The following is a 16770-nucleotide window of genomic DNA, read 5'->3' as shown; positions in this document are numbered from 1 at the left end:
ATATTAATAACAAACCCCCATATTGTAGCTTACAAGTCCTTGAGATATCACTGTAGTGACAAATGTGTGTGTTTGTTTTTCAGAAGTGTACAATGATACATGCAGCACAGTCCTGGCAGACACTGAAATGAAGGAAAGTGAGGTGTCCAGAAGCTTAACGGCAGAACAGAGGGCTGGGAGTTGAACTGCAGGACAGGTTTTCCTCAGGACTCCTTCCTCTTCTTTATTTGTTTTGGTGGATGCTGGATCAAGTCACCTTTCCCACAGCTCTGAGCTTCAGAATTCATTCCAACCTCATTGACAGGAAAGCTGCTAGGTCCACGGCATGAGCTGAAAAACTGAAGGAGCATTAAAAATTCAAACGGCATCAAAATCCTCTTCAGCATTGAACAGAAAAAAATGCTTCTCGCATTGTTTATTGAACCATTTGATAGGATGTGGCCTAAATTAGGTCGACAGCAGAGTGGAAAGTTACTATGCACTCACCTTGTGGCGACATCGCTTGGACATTGGGTTACTTCAGAAGAACATGGTCACCAGTCACTGCTCCACCATGGGAATGTCCTGGAGTTTTTCCGTTCATTTGGCTCTGCTGCTGTGCCTTTTGCTGCCTCCCTTAATTCCACTGGATAGAAAATGATATCTTCAGTCATTTCGAACTGATCATTAACAGGAACAGAAAACTGCAGGGTAGTGGTGGGGGAAATACAAGTCCCGAATCAATGAAGCTTAGCACAGCCGTGGCGTGACTGCTTCCTCTCAGTGAATGGCCTTCTGTTTACAAGATCTTTGGAGGAGACAGATTGGCAACTTTTGACTAAGAGGTGGCGATTCAGGGTTAGGCAGGAACCAAGATGTGGCAACTATTGTGACATTTTGAGGTCTTTTTTGCAGTATAAACAGATTCTTTCCCCCAGTCCGTGGTTTTTGGATCACATCCCTCCACATTTGGTGCTGATAATTCCGTTGAATGTCATTTAACGTTCTACATTTGAGTAGACTGCATGCTGTACACTTCCTTTGTGTGCTGGACTCTGGAGTAGGTACGGTTCATCCCCATATGGTATCAGACTATACTTAGGCATTTGCAAATGGGCAGGTGGGCTTTAGAAGCACTGAGGAGTAGATAAAGTGTTATTGTTAAATGATTCTTTCCAGGACATTTTATTAAAGACTGTACCAAATCTCTGCAGCATAAGGATATAATGTAGATCTGTAAAATTCCTACAGAAATCATTAGCTCGTTCAGAGCAGGTCTGACGGCATTTGCATGGAGGCATTTTGATGCAAAATGGGAGTTTTAGATCCCACAAAGCTGCTAGTCCCTTAACTTTTGCAAACGTAAATATTGACCTAGGACTGTGAAAACCGAAAAAGACTGGCCTGAAAGAAATTACACTACAGAGCTCAAAAGTCAGTGATTGATTTTGACTAAACGAGACCCTTTTTGTACCATGATTAGTGATGTTCCGTGTAAATTAAAGGCTCTCATAGCACTAAAAAGGGAGAAAAGGCCAAACCAAAAGCAAAGCATTCATTATGAATTGTACCATGGGCAAAATAATACAATGCATTAATAATGTTTGAACTATGGGTTCATTGCAGGGACACAAGTGTTTCTCTTTGTATCGTGGAGGTTTTGGGGATTTTGGTGGCGCAATTATCATAATACAGCAAATCATTGAAGCACGTGAATAGTCCCCGTGAAGAGAAAATGAAGGCACATGCTTAATTATACCTTGCTGAATTGGGGTCCTAGAGAGCGTATTGGCTTAATGAGACGTTTGACTGCAGTACCAAACAGAATGGATGCTGGCTTAGAACACCAAGTTTCTCATCCAGCCTCCAAATACCTAACGCCTTTGATTTGTGCTGCTTTCTGTTTTGCTGATTTGTTGTCTAGAGGAAACACGATTCAGTGGGCCAGAGCCTTCCCTCCTTTACTGAAGTCAGTGCTGTTGCACTGAGATAAGGATTTGGCCCGGGTTGTTCTGGGGATAAATCCACTAAATAACATTCAGGCTCAATATTGCCCTGAAGAACACACAACTCCTGCTGAAGTCCACTGAAGTCATATGAGTGACTTGAGGCCAAAGTTGAGTCCCTCCTCCAGTCCCCAATGCAATGAAATCTTTGAGTGAAGTCATTTTCTTCCCCACAGAATAACTTCACTGTGACATCCTTGTTATTGTCAGTAGTGTATGCACTGTCTGGTAACAGTGCTTCTCTCTTACCCCCATCTTTCCCCAAACAGTGGGGCGAGAGAGTTTTTATTGCACGTTCATGTGGAGGGGGCTTATATGAAATTGCCAAACCTAAGATTTATTTGTACTCTTATTGTTGACTTGTGGAAAGGCCAAAAATTGCACTTTGAAATCTCTCTAGATGAAAGGCTAGGAATCGACGTTATTATTGTTGCTGATCAAATATCCGACTCCCAGGAGTGGGAGCCAGTGGGGTCTGTCTTTTAGAGGACAGGAAATCAGGAATCCTTTGGGTTCTGTTCCTGCCTCTGCCTCTTGCAGTATTAACTTGGGCCAAGTCACTTACCCCCTCAGTGCCTCTTTTTCCCCGTCTGTAAAATGGGGTGATGACATTTTGTCATGTGCAGAAGATGTCAGCTTACACACTCTCCTCACTCAGACCTGCAATGGGGTGTCAGCAGGTGCACCTAAGGTGGGGGATCCCCGTCCTGCACCCAGTCTGTGCCCTCTTGGGCAGTGAAGCATCACCAGATTTGATAGCTGTCTCCCCCTGCACACATACCCCTTTACGTTCAAGGAGCACTAGCATAACATCCTGCCTGGGTCCTACTTGATCGCCCTGGGGCTAGTGAGGGAACAGGTTTTCTTTTCTTTCAGTGCACCAAGACAACAAACAGTTCCCCACCACCACCTCTTTTAATAACAGTTTCTGCATATTTCTGACTCAACAAAAGTTTGTCCTGGTTTGACTGAGGTCTGTAGATCACACTGATACCATGAATGTACTGAAGAGGGAGAGAATGGACTAATCGTTCGCTACCATCTGGCTGTGTGAATTGGATACAGCACTCAGGTTTCAGTCATGTTTGGGGGCTGGTTATAACACAGCTGGCCACAGATACAGCTTAGATTGACTTCATAGAATATCAGGGTTGGAAGGGACCTCAGGAGGTCATCTAGTCTAACCCCCTGCTCAAAGCAGGACCAATCCCCAGACAGATTTTTGCCCCAGGTCCCTAAATGGCCCCCTTAAGGATTGAACTCACAACCCTGGGTTTAGCAGGCCAATGCTCAAACCACTGAGCTATCCTTCCCCCTTATGCTCTTGCTGCATAGCAAGCTTTCAACAGTGTTTTTGCTGTGTCGGTGAACCTTGCTACCACTTGGGAGAGCCCAAGGCAGTTGTATGGTCCCTTCCCATCCACTTTACAAGCTCAGACCATATTTTATCCATTTTGGCCATTGCTGTGTTGTAGCTGGGTACCCTGAGAGGGCTGGTTTTTACATTGTAGTATCAACCTTAGACTGAGTTCCGTATTGTTAGGAGTTTGTAATAAAGTTTAAATGCTTTTAGTTTACGAGGAGTCAAAGTTTAAGCTGACGACAATTTGTTGAGTAGATGAGCCCTAAATCACAGTCTCATGACACGTTTACGCTGTTTGGAGACGGTGCGGTAGCTGCCAGGATGTTTAAAAATGGTGGTTCCTAACAGGCTTCAACCAGTGCTTAATTTGTAATGCAAGAGGTGCCAGGGCTCAAGCAATTTTTTTTATATTTATAACTGACGCAGCAAGCCCAACGGTCCCGGGGCTATGAAGTGCCAAGCCCAATGGTCCCGGGGCTATGAAGTGCCAAGCCCAACGGTCCCGGGGCTATGAAGTGCCAAGCCCAGAGGTGCCGGGGCTCAGCCCAGGCAAGCCCTAGCACAAATTAAGCACTGGCTTCACCTCTCAAGGTCTCAGGCCCTGTCTATGCTATAAAAATAACCAGGCTTCAGCCCCCACTAGTTTTATGGAGTAGAGACGCAGGCCCACAGTCTTGACACACAGTAGTAAATGCTTGTTGCCCAACCATATTCTAACGGTGGCTTTCATTGCCAGCATGAATGGAGATTTGTGTGGCTGGCGTTCCGATTGCTTTGCCATTTTAATAGCCAGCCTTTGAGATTTCAACCAGGCTTGGGTGGCAGAAAGGTCAGGAGCTTCCTTAAAAACAAAAACAAAAAAAGTGCTTCAGGTCTGATTTGCTGTTAGATGATCGGAAGTATTTAAAGCAGCCAAATTGTGTATTTCCACCAGCAGCTGGAGTGGAAAGTTGTTACTAAGATTTCTTCTGCCCAGCTGAGAATTGGTACGGTTTGTAATTCTTACATATTTTCCATGTTGATGATGTATTTGTATATTGTGATTGATGAGAGATAATCAGACAGGGGAAAAGCACAGAACTCTCTTGATAAATTGCCTGTCTCCCCTTCCCCCCGCACCCCGGTCAGGACAGAATGTATGAATTTATAACGACAACCGCCAAGTGTGTGAATCTGGAATTTCTGTAAATAGGCCATTCTGAACTGACACTTTGGTCTTTATAAAAAGTATAAATACTGTAGTACAAAACACTCGGTGTAGTTGGTATTTCTGTGTAATGTAAGGAGAAAAATGAGCCTGCCATTCATTTTAAATGAGAGGGGCTTAGTAAGGTCCCATCTACACAGCTGAAAAATTCATGCTTATGTTGAGTTGAGCCTGAGTTAATGCCATCACATATTTGGCCACAAAAGATATGAAACCATTTTTCCTTTAGAGATCTCCCTTAACCGTGTCCCTGAATCATGTTTAGGGTGACCAGATAGCAAGTATGAAAAATCGGGACGGGGGTGGGAGGGTAATAGGAGCCTATATAGGAAAAAGCCCCAAATATCGGGACTGTCCCTATAAAATCGGGACATCTTGTCACCCTAATCATGTTAAACCCTTAGAGAAATCCAAGGCTTTACGCAGCGTTCAACAGCATGGTTAAGACTCATGTAAGCTAAGTCTGTAACCAGATCATGGAACAAACCCAATTTGTAGCTGGGTTCCCCAACACATGTATAAACGGGCCCCAAGCAATGTATTTGCAGTGTGTCGTTTGGACTTTAATTGTGTGTTTCAAGCTATCTGCACAGCTGAGCCAACTGCATGGGGGAATGCTGCAAAAGGACAGGAGGTAAAAATGCATGAACTGTCAGAATGTATTAAGCCAACTAAACCTGGAATATGTTTTCCCAAGATTGTATGAGCCAAAAATTTCTCATCTCACACCGGTTTTACGCTAGTGTAACTCCATTATGTGACATTATGGGGCTTACCCAGGCCAGTAAGCGGGTCAGTCAAGCTGACTCCTTCTTGTTGTGCTTGTGAGTCGTTACAGTAGCTATCACTGAACTACTTGTGGGCTTATGGCAGCAAATGGCCTGGGAGTCCCTGAAAGATTCGGTCCCTCTCTTGATTACATTGAAATGAAGGAACATCCATCCGGTGAGCAATCTGCCTTTACCGAGAGATGTTAGCCTCTCTCCCTAGCTTTGTCTGAATTGCCCCCGGCCGCCTTGCTCCGTTAACCCCTTTAATTGGAGAGAGGGAAAGCAATGTCGCTTCTGCTCTGGAGAAGGTTGAAAAGACTGAATGCTGCAGTGACTGAAAGGAAAGAAGACACTGATTACCCAAGAGATTCACTTGTCAGCCATCTCCCACTCACTCACACCCTCATCACAAAACAAGGGATTCTCAGGGCAGAAAAGAACTTACAAGTTAAAGGGGTCCAGCCACAGGATCGAGCAGTGAGGAGGGAACCGCCGCACTCACCTTTCTGGTGCAGCCCACCTTGGGCTGGATGGTTGGATGGGTCCCCCCTTTCTAGGTGCCCTAAGCAGAGCTGTCACTATCTGTCACAGTTGAGAGTTGGTGACCCCTCTGGTCTGCCTGAGTGCACTTTCTCAGGCCTCAGAGCTTTGCTCTCCTGTGGTGGAATCAAGCAATTCTCTCACTTCTTTAGACTGGCCCAGGATTGCCATATCGTGTTTATCTTCCTTGCTTACCCAGCCAGTCTGACTAGGTGCGGTACCCGCGGTTCTTCCCTTTGGGAGTTGCATAAAGTGATCGGACCGCCGTCTCAGACCAAGACCAAGATATTGTTTAATCTTAACAATAGGAACAAAGTAAAACATAAGAGCAAAAGGATTTTAAAACAACACATGTCTGTCTTACCAAGAGTCTAACTGCCCTCCTGATGGGGACCCCGTCCCCAGTAGGTCTAACTTCCTCCAGAACCCACACAACAGGCTGTGGGTCCTTAGTCTCAAAAACCTATGTCTCTGGCCTTAAGGGAGTTTGTGTCTCTTTACACCTTCCTGAATCTTGATTTCCGCCCTTCAGAGGTACTGACTCTTTCCTGAGGAAGCCTGTCTGGCAATCCCAGCAGGGGCTCACACCAGAGCAGCAAAGCAACTGGCTCCGGCATCCTCCCTCAAGTGTTTGCTGTGCAGCATATATCTGGATTCCCTTCCTCCTTCCTGGTGCACTCCTTGGCAATCCTATTCACTCAATATACATACAGCAAAACCCAGACCAACATATGCGATTCATAAATTATCACAGGCAACACCATATCTCTCACACTCTCTATTTTCCTCTTCTATTTCTCCCTCTATTCTGCCATTTTCCTCCTTGTCCTTTTCCTTGCAGGTGTGAGGTTTAGGGGGCTGTTTTGTGACTTCCAGTCCCTATTCCCCACTTCCCAGAAGGCTTTGCTCTGCTCTGGGTAAGAAGGACGAGCTCAGTGATAGCCGTGTATGGAGCACTTTTACCCTTGTTCTCCAGAAACTGCCCTGGCTCCATATCTACACATGGCCGTGATTCACAGGGTTAATAGACTGATAAAACCTGTACAGTTTGGGGCCCTGTCTACCTCTGAGACTCTCTTTCACCCTGTGCTCCAGCCTGACAGTTGAGCTCAGCTGAGGTGCCTCTGCCATCAGACATGAACGTTGCAGGTGTGGAGACAGACTTCCCAGTGAAGGTCCCTCTGGTCTAGGACTTGCCTCCATTTTGGCCCCACAGAGGCTCAGAGTCAAGGTATAGCTCATCTCTCTCCTCAAAGGATTATCTGAGGTGCAGCGTGGGGTGAGGGAGCCAATTGTAAAGAACGAACTGAGCTGTATTTTGTGGTGAGTTTTCCTGGGTTGATATTTGTCAGCAAGTGATGTGACGCTACGTTGTTTGAAACTTTTGATCATGTGCCCAGAGACTACATGGTGGGATGTTCTTATAAATCTGAATGCAAATAAATAAGTAAAAATAAGGTGTACGAGAGAGAGAGAGAGAGCAAAAGCAGTCTGTTTAAAAATCAAACCAACCAAGAAATGCTAACCTCCTTCAGGGACTGTGCTCTCTGTAATACAGCCCATTGTCCACTAGAGGGTGGCAGCTCTCTTGTTAACCATACAGTAGGAGTTGGAAATACACCAGCTTAGTTTCAAAGCCCTTCATGGCAAAGATTTATATGGAAGGCACAGCCCAGATATTATTCCAGAGTCCCTGAACAGAACTGAGGGTGGGGTTCATGTTGCTGGAGTGCAGTCGCAGTTTATAAGTACATCGATGGGGAAATTATCATATCATCTTATGCAAATGTGGATGGTTAAATTCTCCTATTGTATAGGGAGGACCTGATTCTCCGTATGAGAATCGGAGTTATGCTGGTTGTCAAAATACAGTATTCGTACATCTCAACATGTCATTACCCTGTGTTGACGGCTGCAGCTGAACCTGGCTATGCTCTTGCCCCTGCTGGCCATGTTAAACCCAGGTGGTCGCACCTCACTGAGATCATGGAGCATGATCGGGTCTGCTAGTCAGCTCCCAGAGTGCTCAGGAACTGCCAGCCAGCAGGCTTTGGCCCCCCCACCCCACTCATTCTCGCTGGGCTCTGTCTGGGTGGAGGTGGATGGACCTGTCTTCTTGCACCTGCCCCACTCAGTGCACTGGAAGTGTGCAAACCGCTACCTCTCCCAGCCCTAACTTTAAATAAAGAATTCCCCACACACACACACTTTTTTTTTTTTTAAACACACTGGGGCAAAGTAACTTTCTCTCGCTGGTCCCCATTTAATGCTCAGTATTTTCAATCATTAAAACCGCAGCCTTCAAAGACAGGCATCAGATAGCCATAACTAGAAGCTAGAAACCTAGGGACAACATTAAGCTACTCTGTATAAACTCTTGCTACCCACTTGATGGGCTGCAGGGAGGGAATGAAACACCTGGCTTAGAACACCAGTCCTTATTCCTGTTTTCACTTTCCAGCCACCATCAACCTTTTCCTCTGTGGTGGCTTAACACTGAGAAGACACTGGCTCCCCCCTGCTCCACCCCTGCCTCTCTGTTCATGTGACTTAGTGGTGTCTGCACAGTTTGAAATGTATCTGCCTTTGGGCAGGCATTGGTTCCTTACCTTTCAGCCCTGCAAAGAGGAAGAACCGCACCTTACCACACAGCTGAAGCTAGTCTCGATCCTGCCTCCACCATGGGCAGGCGTGCTCTGGAGGTGGTACTGCTAAACGTCGCCTGTGGTGAGTTATAGCCTTCCTAGTGCTTTATCACATCAAATGCGACCTCTGGTCATTGCAAGTTTGTGTTTCTTTGCATTAAAAACAAATTACTTTTAATAACAGATTAACACATGGAGAACAAATTTGCTCCTATAAATAATGATGCAATTAATATGTTTCCATTGCTCAGAAATGTGCTAGTAAATATGACTATACCTTAAGCTTTGGTGTAGCCACTGTTCTAAGTTTTTGCTTAAGATATTTTTCCTTGCAGTTGAAAGTAACCCTGAGCTTATGGTAGGTAAGGTAAATGCATTAATAAGTAGCAGGTGATTTGAGTTAAAGAGATCCCCAAACAAATCTACAGAGCTCACAGAAATTATTAAGAGTTAGATAAAGCCCATGCCGGGCACCTAAACTGGCTAGTGCACAGTTAATGGAGAGACATTCATCTATATGGTACCAGGACAGGAGCGAGGGGAAAACCAGTTACATGGGATTAATCTAAACAAAAGTGAAAATAAAAGTCCAAGAACTAGCTAGTGTAAATCAGCATCACTCCACTGCAGTCAGTGGAGCTACATTGATTTACACCAGTTGAGGATCTGGCCCAAAGTATTAAGACATCTCTTAATACCTGCATTAACTAAGAAATATCAGTTGAGGAAATAGATGAAACTATCTAGCCTTTGAATAATGGCTTGGTGGCTCTGCTGTGGCGTTGTGCACTGATTATTAGCACCTAACGTGCAGGAAGCTTATAAGAACAGTGTCAAAAATCTTTCCCTGAGCGGCATTAACCACAGCAATATGCTGAGCAGGAGAAACATCAGATCAATTGTACGAACAGCAACTTCAGGAATAAACCTGGGCAAATTCTGCTTCCTGGTATCCCGGGGTATATCTGGAATAGCTCCGCTGGAGCCCACAGGAGTTGCTCTGAATGCATATCGCTGTAAAGGAGAGTGGAATGAGACTGGGGGAAATGAAATGAACCGATAATGTTGTGCTGCCTTTAATCAGAGGGAAGCTGTTCCCTAGGATCTTTTCCTATTTCAGAGTCTCCCTTTTAGAAATTCTGTATGAGTTTTTGAAAAGTCTGCAGAGTAAAATTTCTGTGTGTGGTTGGGGGAAGGGAAGCCTGGAGTCAAAGGCTGGGGGCCTGATCCAGTGTTTGGGGGCCTGAAAAGCTCCCACTGGATCTGGCCCTTTATCAAACAACTAAATTAGGTGGATTCCCACTTCCTGAAGGCCTTGAGCCAAAGCCAGCTGGAACCAATGGGAATAGTTCCATTGACTGCAATAAATGCTGGATCAGGCCTTATGTTTGTCCCGATTACCAAGTCCATCAATTAAAAGCAGCCATATATTGGGTTCAGCATAAAAAGGGAAAACCCTGAGTGGCCCCTGAGCAGTTAGTGTCTCTGAGCGTAAAACTGGGCGAAAGGATTTGGATGAGAGAAAAATATATTGGCCAGTTTCTTTATTGCCTCACCCAATAGCTATTATTATTATTATTATTATTACTATTAATCTGGTTTACTATGGTAGTGCCTAAGGGTCAAGCAAGAGGGCCTCATCGTGCTAGGCACTGTACAAAGAGAGTAGCAAACAGTCCCTGCTCCAAAGATCTTACAATCTAAATAGACCAGCCAGACACAGGGTGGGGGAAGGGGTAGAACACAAAAGCAGAGAGAAGAATGCGATGGCAGCAAACATGTTAGTTCCACACTTTTTGGGGGTGGGGGGAGTTTACTTAGGAGGAGATATCTTAAACAAAGTAAGGGACACGAAGGGGGATGAGGGGGAACAGGTAGGGGAGAAGAGAGTAGAAGGGGCTCGGATCGCTCTAAAAACATGGGATATTGTCTTACTTAAAGGAACAAAGGTTGAGATTTTCAGAGCCACTTAAGGGCTTCAGATGCACAATCTCCATTGACATTCATGAAAACTGGGTGTTGTCTAAATTCCTTTGGTGGCAGTGACAATTGCAGCCTGAATCAGTGGCCATCTTCTCTGCCATCAATGCGTGAAAATGGAGATTTCAAACCCGGATTAGTAAAAGGGAACTTTGAAAACTGCCCTGTTCCTTCGATTTCAGAACTCTTGAGCTCTAGTAAAGCTGAAAGAGCTGCAGGGATAAAAAAAAATAATGGAGTTCAGGGTCTGCAACATTCATGAACTGAATCCTACATCAGCCAAAGTGGAAAGAGAGGCTTTAAAAAAGTTAAAAGTTCTCAGAAAAGGAACTGCTGGGTGTTGCGTGTCTAAAGGAGCAGCAGGGGGTTTATATACAGCTTTGAGTCGTTCTGACCCAAAAATGAGATGGGGGCTGAGACAGACTGACAATATCCTGAATAAGTCTTATAGAAATAAGAGAATTCAATATACAGCAGTTTAAGTTACACCTGATTGAATTAGGGTTATTATCTTTGGGGTACATTGTATTAAAAATGCAGCTGTGTCTGTGTCATTATATGCAACTCCTCTAGTGGAAGGGGGATGGTAATGTACTTCCTCCATTATCAGCCCATTGAAGCCACAAACCCACCCCCCCCCCCCACAAGAAAGGGTAGTTCGAACTGGATTCTCCAGAGACCAACAGACTAAGAAAGGAGGTTTAGATAGGGTTACCATATTCTGTGCCTCCAAATGGAGGACACTCCACGGCCCCCGGCCCCGCCCCCAGCCCCGCCCATACCCCCGCCCAAACCCCGCCCCCTCCCCAAAGTTGCCCCCTCCCCTGCTTCCCGCGAACATTTAATTCGCGGGAAGCCTGAAGCAGGTAAGGGGGATGTGGGGGGGAGGAGGCGCGGCCCAGGCTGGCCCCCCGGCGGCTCCAGCCTGGGTCGGCTCGGGTCCTGGGGTGCCGGTGCCGGCCCCGGCCCCCGGCCGACCACCCCTGGCCCGCCCAGCACTGCCGGCCCCCGGCGGCCCGGCGCACCCCCCAGCTCCCCGGCGGCCCGGCTCCCCGCGGGCTCGGCTCCCCGGCTGACCGGGCTCCCCGCGGGCCCGGCTCCCCGCCGGCCCGGCTGATCGGCTCCTCGTGGGCTCGGCTCCCCGCGGGCCCGGCTCCCCGGCTGACCGGCTCCCCGCGGGCCCGGCTGATCGGCTCCCCGCCGGCCCGGCTGATCGGCTCCCCGCGGGCCCGGCTCCCCGGCTGACCGGCTCCCCGCGGGCCTGGCTCCCCGCGGGCCCGGCTGATCGGCTCCCCGCCGGCCCGGCTCCCCGCCGGCCCGGCTGACCGGCTCCCCGCCGGCCCGGCTCCCCGCCGGCCCGGCTGACCGGCTCCCCGCCGGCCCGGCTGACCGGCTCCCCGCCGGCCCGGCTGACCAGCTCCCCGCGGGCCCGGCTCCCCGCCGGCCCGGCTGACCGGCTCCCCGCCGGCCCGGCTCCCCGCCGGCCCAGCTGACCGGCTCCCGGCCCGGCACCGCGCCCCCGGCTCTCCCTCCGGCCCCGCGCCCGGCCCGGCACTGTGACCCTGGTTCCCAGCCCGGCACCATGCCCCCGGCCCCGCACCGCCGGCCCGGCCGAGCACCACCGAGCCCTCCCAATTTTCCCGGACATGCCCGGCTTTTGGGGATTTCCCCCCGGACGGGGATTTGAGCCCCCAAAAGCCGGATATGTCCGGGAAAATCCGGACGTATGGTAACCCTAGTTTAGATGTAAATAGGTTGATTTTATACAGGCTCAGGGCCATCTTCCTGATCCAGCCAACACACAGGACCCCTGGTTCATGGAGGCCTCAATCCTTAGGGAAGGTTTGGAAGGATTGGGGCTACCGAGGCCCATAAGACTGGGTGCTTGTTCTAAGCTGGAGTTGTGCATAGGCGCTGACTCCGTGGGTGCTCCGGGGCTGGAGCACCCACGGGGAAAAATTAGTGGGTGCTCTGCACCCACCGGCAGCCAAGCTCCCCCAGCAAGCAATGGGACATGTTCTCTGGGATGAAGCTCGCTCGTCCAAACGTCTTTTCAGAAGATGGAGTGAGCCACCTGAATGGTGTAAGAGTGGCAACACTCTGACTCAGAGGCACAAAAAAACCCGCTCCTCTTTGTGGACTCGCTATGGACGTTAGTCTGGGGGAGAGATTTGGGGGTTTGCTAGTGACCAGGACTGGCCATGTGGAGACCTATCAAGGGATGGCTTCCTTTTTGCTTTTCTAGCCTAACTAGAGGAGCTGGTTGAAATTTTTCAAAGAAAATGTTTTTCCATCAAAAAACGACATTTTAATGAAAAATATATTTTGAAAATGTTTCTTTTGGTGAAAAATTTCCTGTCCCTTAATTTTTTCCTCTGAATTTTAAATTGAAAACATTATCAAAATGGATATTGAAATTGTTTTGTACCAAAAGCTGAGCAGTACCGAACTCTTGTCGTGTCTTCTCTATCTAAATTAATTTAAGTTTAAGGCCGTTTCACAACCTTCAAGAAAACGAGTTAACTTACAGCTTCCTCTTTTCTATTTCTGTTGGGCTAGTGCACCAAACCGCAAATCTGGGTAGTGTGACAAAGCTCCGACCTTGTCTCAGTGGGTCCCACGCTTCCAGGCAGATTACGCTAGCTGTAGAGGCTCACTGTGACCCTTCACATAGCCCTTCTCTCTCTAGGGCAGGGATCTCAAACTCAAATCACCACGTGGGCCATATGAGGTCTAGTACATTGGCCTGAGGGCCGCATCACTGACCACCTTTTCATATAAAGATATAAAAGCCCCCTGCTCTGCCTCTGACCCCGCCCCCACTCAATCCCTTCCATGAGAAATTCCCCCCCTCTCCCCCCCGCTCAACACCATGGAGTTGGGCAACTTGGGATGCCAGGCAGTGTACTCGTGACAGGCCATCAGCGTTGCCATGGTGGCTTCCAGCCCTGTGCCGCGTATGTGGAACTAGAATGGTTGTAGGGATAAGAACCACCTGGTGACCATTGCGTTCTTTTCCTTATTCCGCTGCATCCACTGGAGGGGTGCATGGTCTGTCACAAGTGTAAATCACTGGCCTAACAGGTAATAACGCAGGGTCTCCATGGCCCATTTGACAGCAAGGCATTCTCTTTCGACTACTGCGTATTTCTGTTCTCTTGGGAGAAGCTTTCTGCTTAGGTAGAGGATCGGGTGCTCCTCTTCTCCCACTGTTTGTGACAGAACATCCCCCAACCCCACCTCGGAAGCATCTGTTTGTAAAATAAATTCCTTGTTAAAGTCTGGGGCTATGAGTACGGGTCATTATAGAGGGCTGTCCGAAGGTCTGTGAATGTCCCCTCTGCTGCGTTGGTCCACTTCACCATGTCTGGACATCAGGCCTTTACCAGGTCTGTTAGGGGACTTGCCCTAGTGGTGAAGTAGGGAATAAAACATCGGCAATACCCTACCACGCCTAGGAACCTGCAGACCTGCTTCTTCTGGATCGCCTGGGGCCAGTTTTGAATCGCTTCTAGCTTATTCATTTGGGGCTTCACTGTTCCCCTTCCTACAATATACCACAGGTACTTAGCCTCTGCTAGCCCCTACGGCACATTTAGCAGGATTAGCAGTGAGGCCAGCCCACCTTAAGGTGCGCAGTACTGCCTCAACCTTCTTCAAGTGGGTTCCCCAGTCTGGTGTATGGATGATTACATCATCTAGGTATGAGGCTGCATAACTAGTATGGGGGCGCAGCAACTTATTCATGAAGCACTGGAAAGTGGCCAGGGCCCCATGTAACCCAAAAGGGAGGACGGTGTACTGGAATAGCCCCTCCGGGGTGGAGAACACTGTCTTTTCTTTAGCTTCTTTGGTCAGGGGAATCTGCCAGTTACTCTGGATTTGACAAAAGGGTGTCAGGAATCGGGCACTACCCAGTCGGTCAACTAGTTCGTCAATGTGTGGCATGGGGTATGCATTGAATTAGGATACTTCATTCAATCGGCGAAAGTCATTATAGAATCTTGTGGTATCATCAGGTTTGGGCACTAGTACAACTGGACTGGACCACTGACTGAGATTCTTCAATGACCCCTAATTCTAACATCTTCTTCACTTTGGCCTTGATCTCTTCTCTTTTGGCTGCTGGGAATCGGTAGGGTCTCAATGTTACCTTGGCTACGGAGATAGTGCAGATATGGTGATAGGTCTCGGTTGTCCGCCCCAGTTTCATAGAGAACACATCTCAGTTGCAGTTGATCACGTTGGCTGCCTCGACTTTTTGGTTAGGCGTCAAGTCGGCTGATATCCTCACTTGCTCGTGTAGGTTATCCTCTTGGGGAAGGGCCTCCTGGGTGACTAAGCATGCCTCTCAGTCATGCCAAGGTTTTAGAAGACTGATGTGGTAAATTTGCTCCGGTTTCCGGAGGCCTGGTTGCCGCACCTTATAGTTCACCTCCCCCACAGCTTCGACCACTTCGTAGGGTCCCTGCCACTGGGCCAAAAGTTCACTCTATGCTGTGAGTACCAGTACTGTGACGGGCTATCAATCACAGAACCCCCCTTGGGAGCTGCCACCTGATGTGTCAAGACTACTTCTGCCCCTGCTTTCCCTGCCAGCTCGGGACCCCAGCACCCTGTCTTGCTGAGCCAGACCTGCCCGTCTGCTCCAACACAGACCCGGGGTCTGAATTACTTGCTCCAAAGCTGCAGGCTGAACTGAAAGCCGCTTACAGAAGAGTTCTTATCTTTAACACTCAGGTGCCAACTCCCAGTGGGGTCTAAACCCAAATAAATCCATTTTACCCTGTATAACGCTTATACAGGGTAAACTCATAAATTGTTGGCCCTCTATAACACTGATAGAGAGATATGCACAGCTGTTTACCCCCCCCCCCCCCCCGAGGTATTAATACATACCTGGGTTAATTAATAAGTAGAAAGTGATTTTATTAAATACAGAAAGTAGGATTTAAGTGATTCCAAGTAGTAACAGACAGAACAAAGTGAATTACCAAGTAAAATAAAATAAAACACGCAAATCTAAGTCTAATACAGTAATACAACTAAGTACAGATAAAAAAGCTCACCAGTGAGCTTCCTTTTACAGACTAGTCTCCTTCTAGTCTGGGTCCAGCAATCACTCACAACCCTGTGGTTATTGTCCTTTGTTCCAGTTTCTTTCAGATATCCTTGGGATGGAGAGGCTCTCTCTTTAGCCAGCTGAACACAAAATGGAGGGGGTCTCCCACGGGCTTAAATAGACTCTTGTGGGTGGAGACCCCCCTCGTCTCTCCTATGCAAAGTCCAGCTCCAAGATGGAGTTCTGGAGTCACCTGGGCAAGTCACATGTCCATACATGACTCACAGTTTTTAGAGGCAGAGGCCATTGCCCACATGGTATCTTGAATGTCTCCAGGAAGACTTCTTATGTGGACTGGAGCATTCCAAGATGCATTGCTCCTTAAGTGCTTCTTGATTGGGCACTTAACTTTGTGAATTCCTTTCTCCAGGAACTGACCAAATACTCTACTAAGGTTATTTAGCAATCAAGCCTGTACATGGCCAATATTCATAACTTTGAGTACAAAAATGATACATGCATACAAACAGGATTAATAGATTCAGTAGATCATAACCTTTACATAGATATGTTACATGGCATATGTAGCACAGAACATATTACAGTTATGTTATATATATTCATAGGCATATTTCCATAAAGCCTTATGGGGGGCGCCATCACAAGTACCATCACTCGGTCTCCCAGTTGGAACCGTTGAACCTTTGCTTGGTGATTGTAATGGGTTCGTTGGGTCTCCTGTGCTTTCTCCAAGTGTTCCCGTACAATGGGCGTAACTTGGGCTATACGATCTCTCATCTGCAGTACATGCTCAACTATGTTCCTTCCGGGATTTGGCGCCTCTTCCCAGGCTTTTCTGGCTATATCCAATATGTCCAGTGGGTGGCATCTGTATAGGAGTTTGAATGGGGAGAAGCCTGTGGAGGCTTGCGGGACTTCCCGGATGGCAAACATGAGGTAAGGCATCAAGTATCAGGGGGTAGACGTGTCAGTCTGTATCTACAAAAACAACAAGGAGTCTGATGGCACCTTAAAGACTAACAGATTTATTTGGGCATAAGCTTTCATGGGTAAAAACCTGAGGGAAGGCAGTAGGGTATCCCAATCTTTCCCATCCCTTCCGTGGTGGAAGTTTCTGTCTGCTGCCCATGTCCATCTGCCTACTAGGGCAGTCTTCTGGCCCTGGGTCATGATCCGGGTTCTCAAGGCCTTTGCGGC

At 47.8% G+C, this 16770-nt stretch overlaps 2 protein-coding genes across 7 annotated transcripts in view; both read left to right on the top strand.

Moving 5' to 3' along the window:
• The window catches only part of MCF2L2 (MCF.2 cell line derived transforming sequence-like 2), a 319504-nt gene extending 314407 nt beyond the window's left edge, over nt 1-5097 (top strand). For 2 of the 4 annotated variants that reach the window (XM_054039914.1, XM_054039913.1), the window contains exon 34: nt 84-5097. In XM_054039914.1, coding sequence (XP_053895889.1) covers nt 84-184 — 101 coding nt within the window. In that variant the 3' untranslated portion in view covers nt 185-5097. The remainder of the gene's footprint in view (nt 1-83) is intronic. The other 2 variants (XM_054039916.1, XM_054039915.1) reach the window with 1 other exon arrangement.
• A 3265-nt stretch (nt 5098-8362) lies between these two features.
• Nucleotides 8363-16770, top strand: part of LAMP3 (lysosomal associated membrane protein 3) — a 39280-nt gene continuing 30872 nt past the window's right edge. For 2 of the 3 annotated variants that reach the window (XM_054040799.1, XM_054040798.1), the window contains exon 1: nt 8363-8592. In XM_054040799.1, the coding sequence (XP_053896774.1) occupies nt 8547-8592 (46 nt within the window). In that variant the 5' untranslated portion in view covers nt 8363-8546. The remainder of the gene's footprint in view (nt 8593-16770) is intronic. The other variant, XM_054040797.1, reaches the window with a different exon arrangement.

This window comes from Malaclemys terrapin, chromosome 9, assembly GCF_027887155.1.
Source record: "Malaclemys terrapin pileata isolate rMalTer1 chromosome 9, rMalTer1.hap1, whole genome shotgun sequence".
Classification (NCBI taxonomy): Eukaryota; Metazoa; Chordata; order Testudines; family Emydidae; genus Malaclemys; species Malaclemys terrapin.
This window is presented reverse-complemented; position numbering and strand designations above follow the sequence as displayed.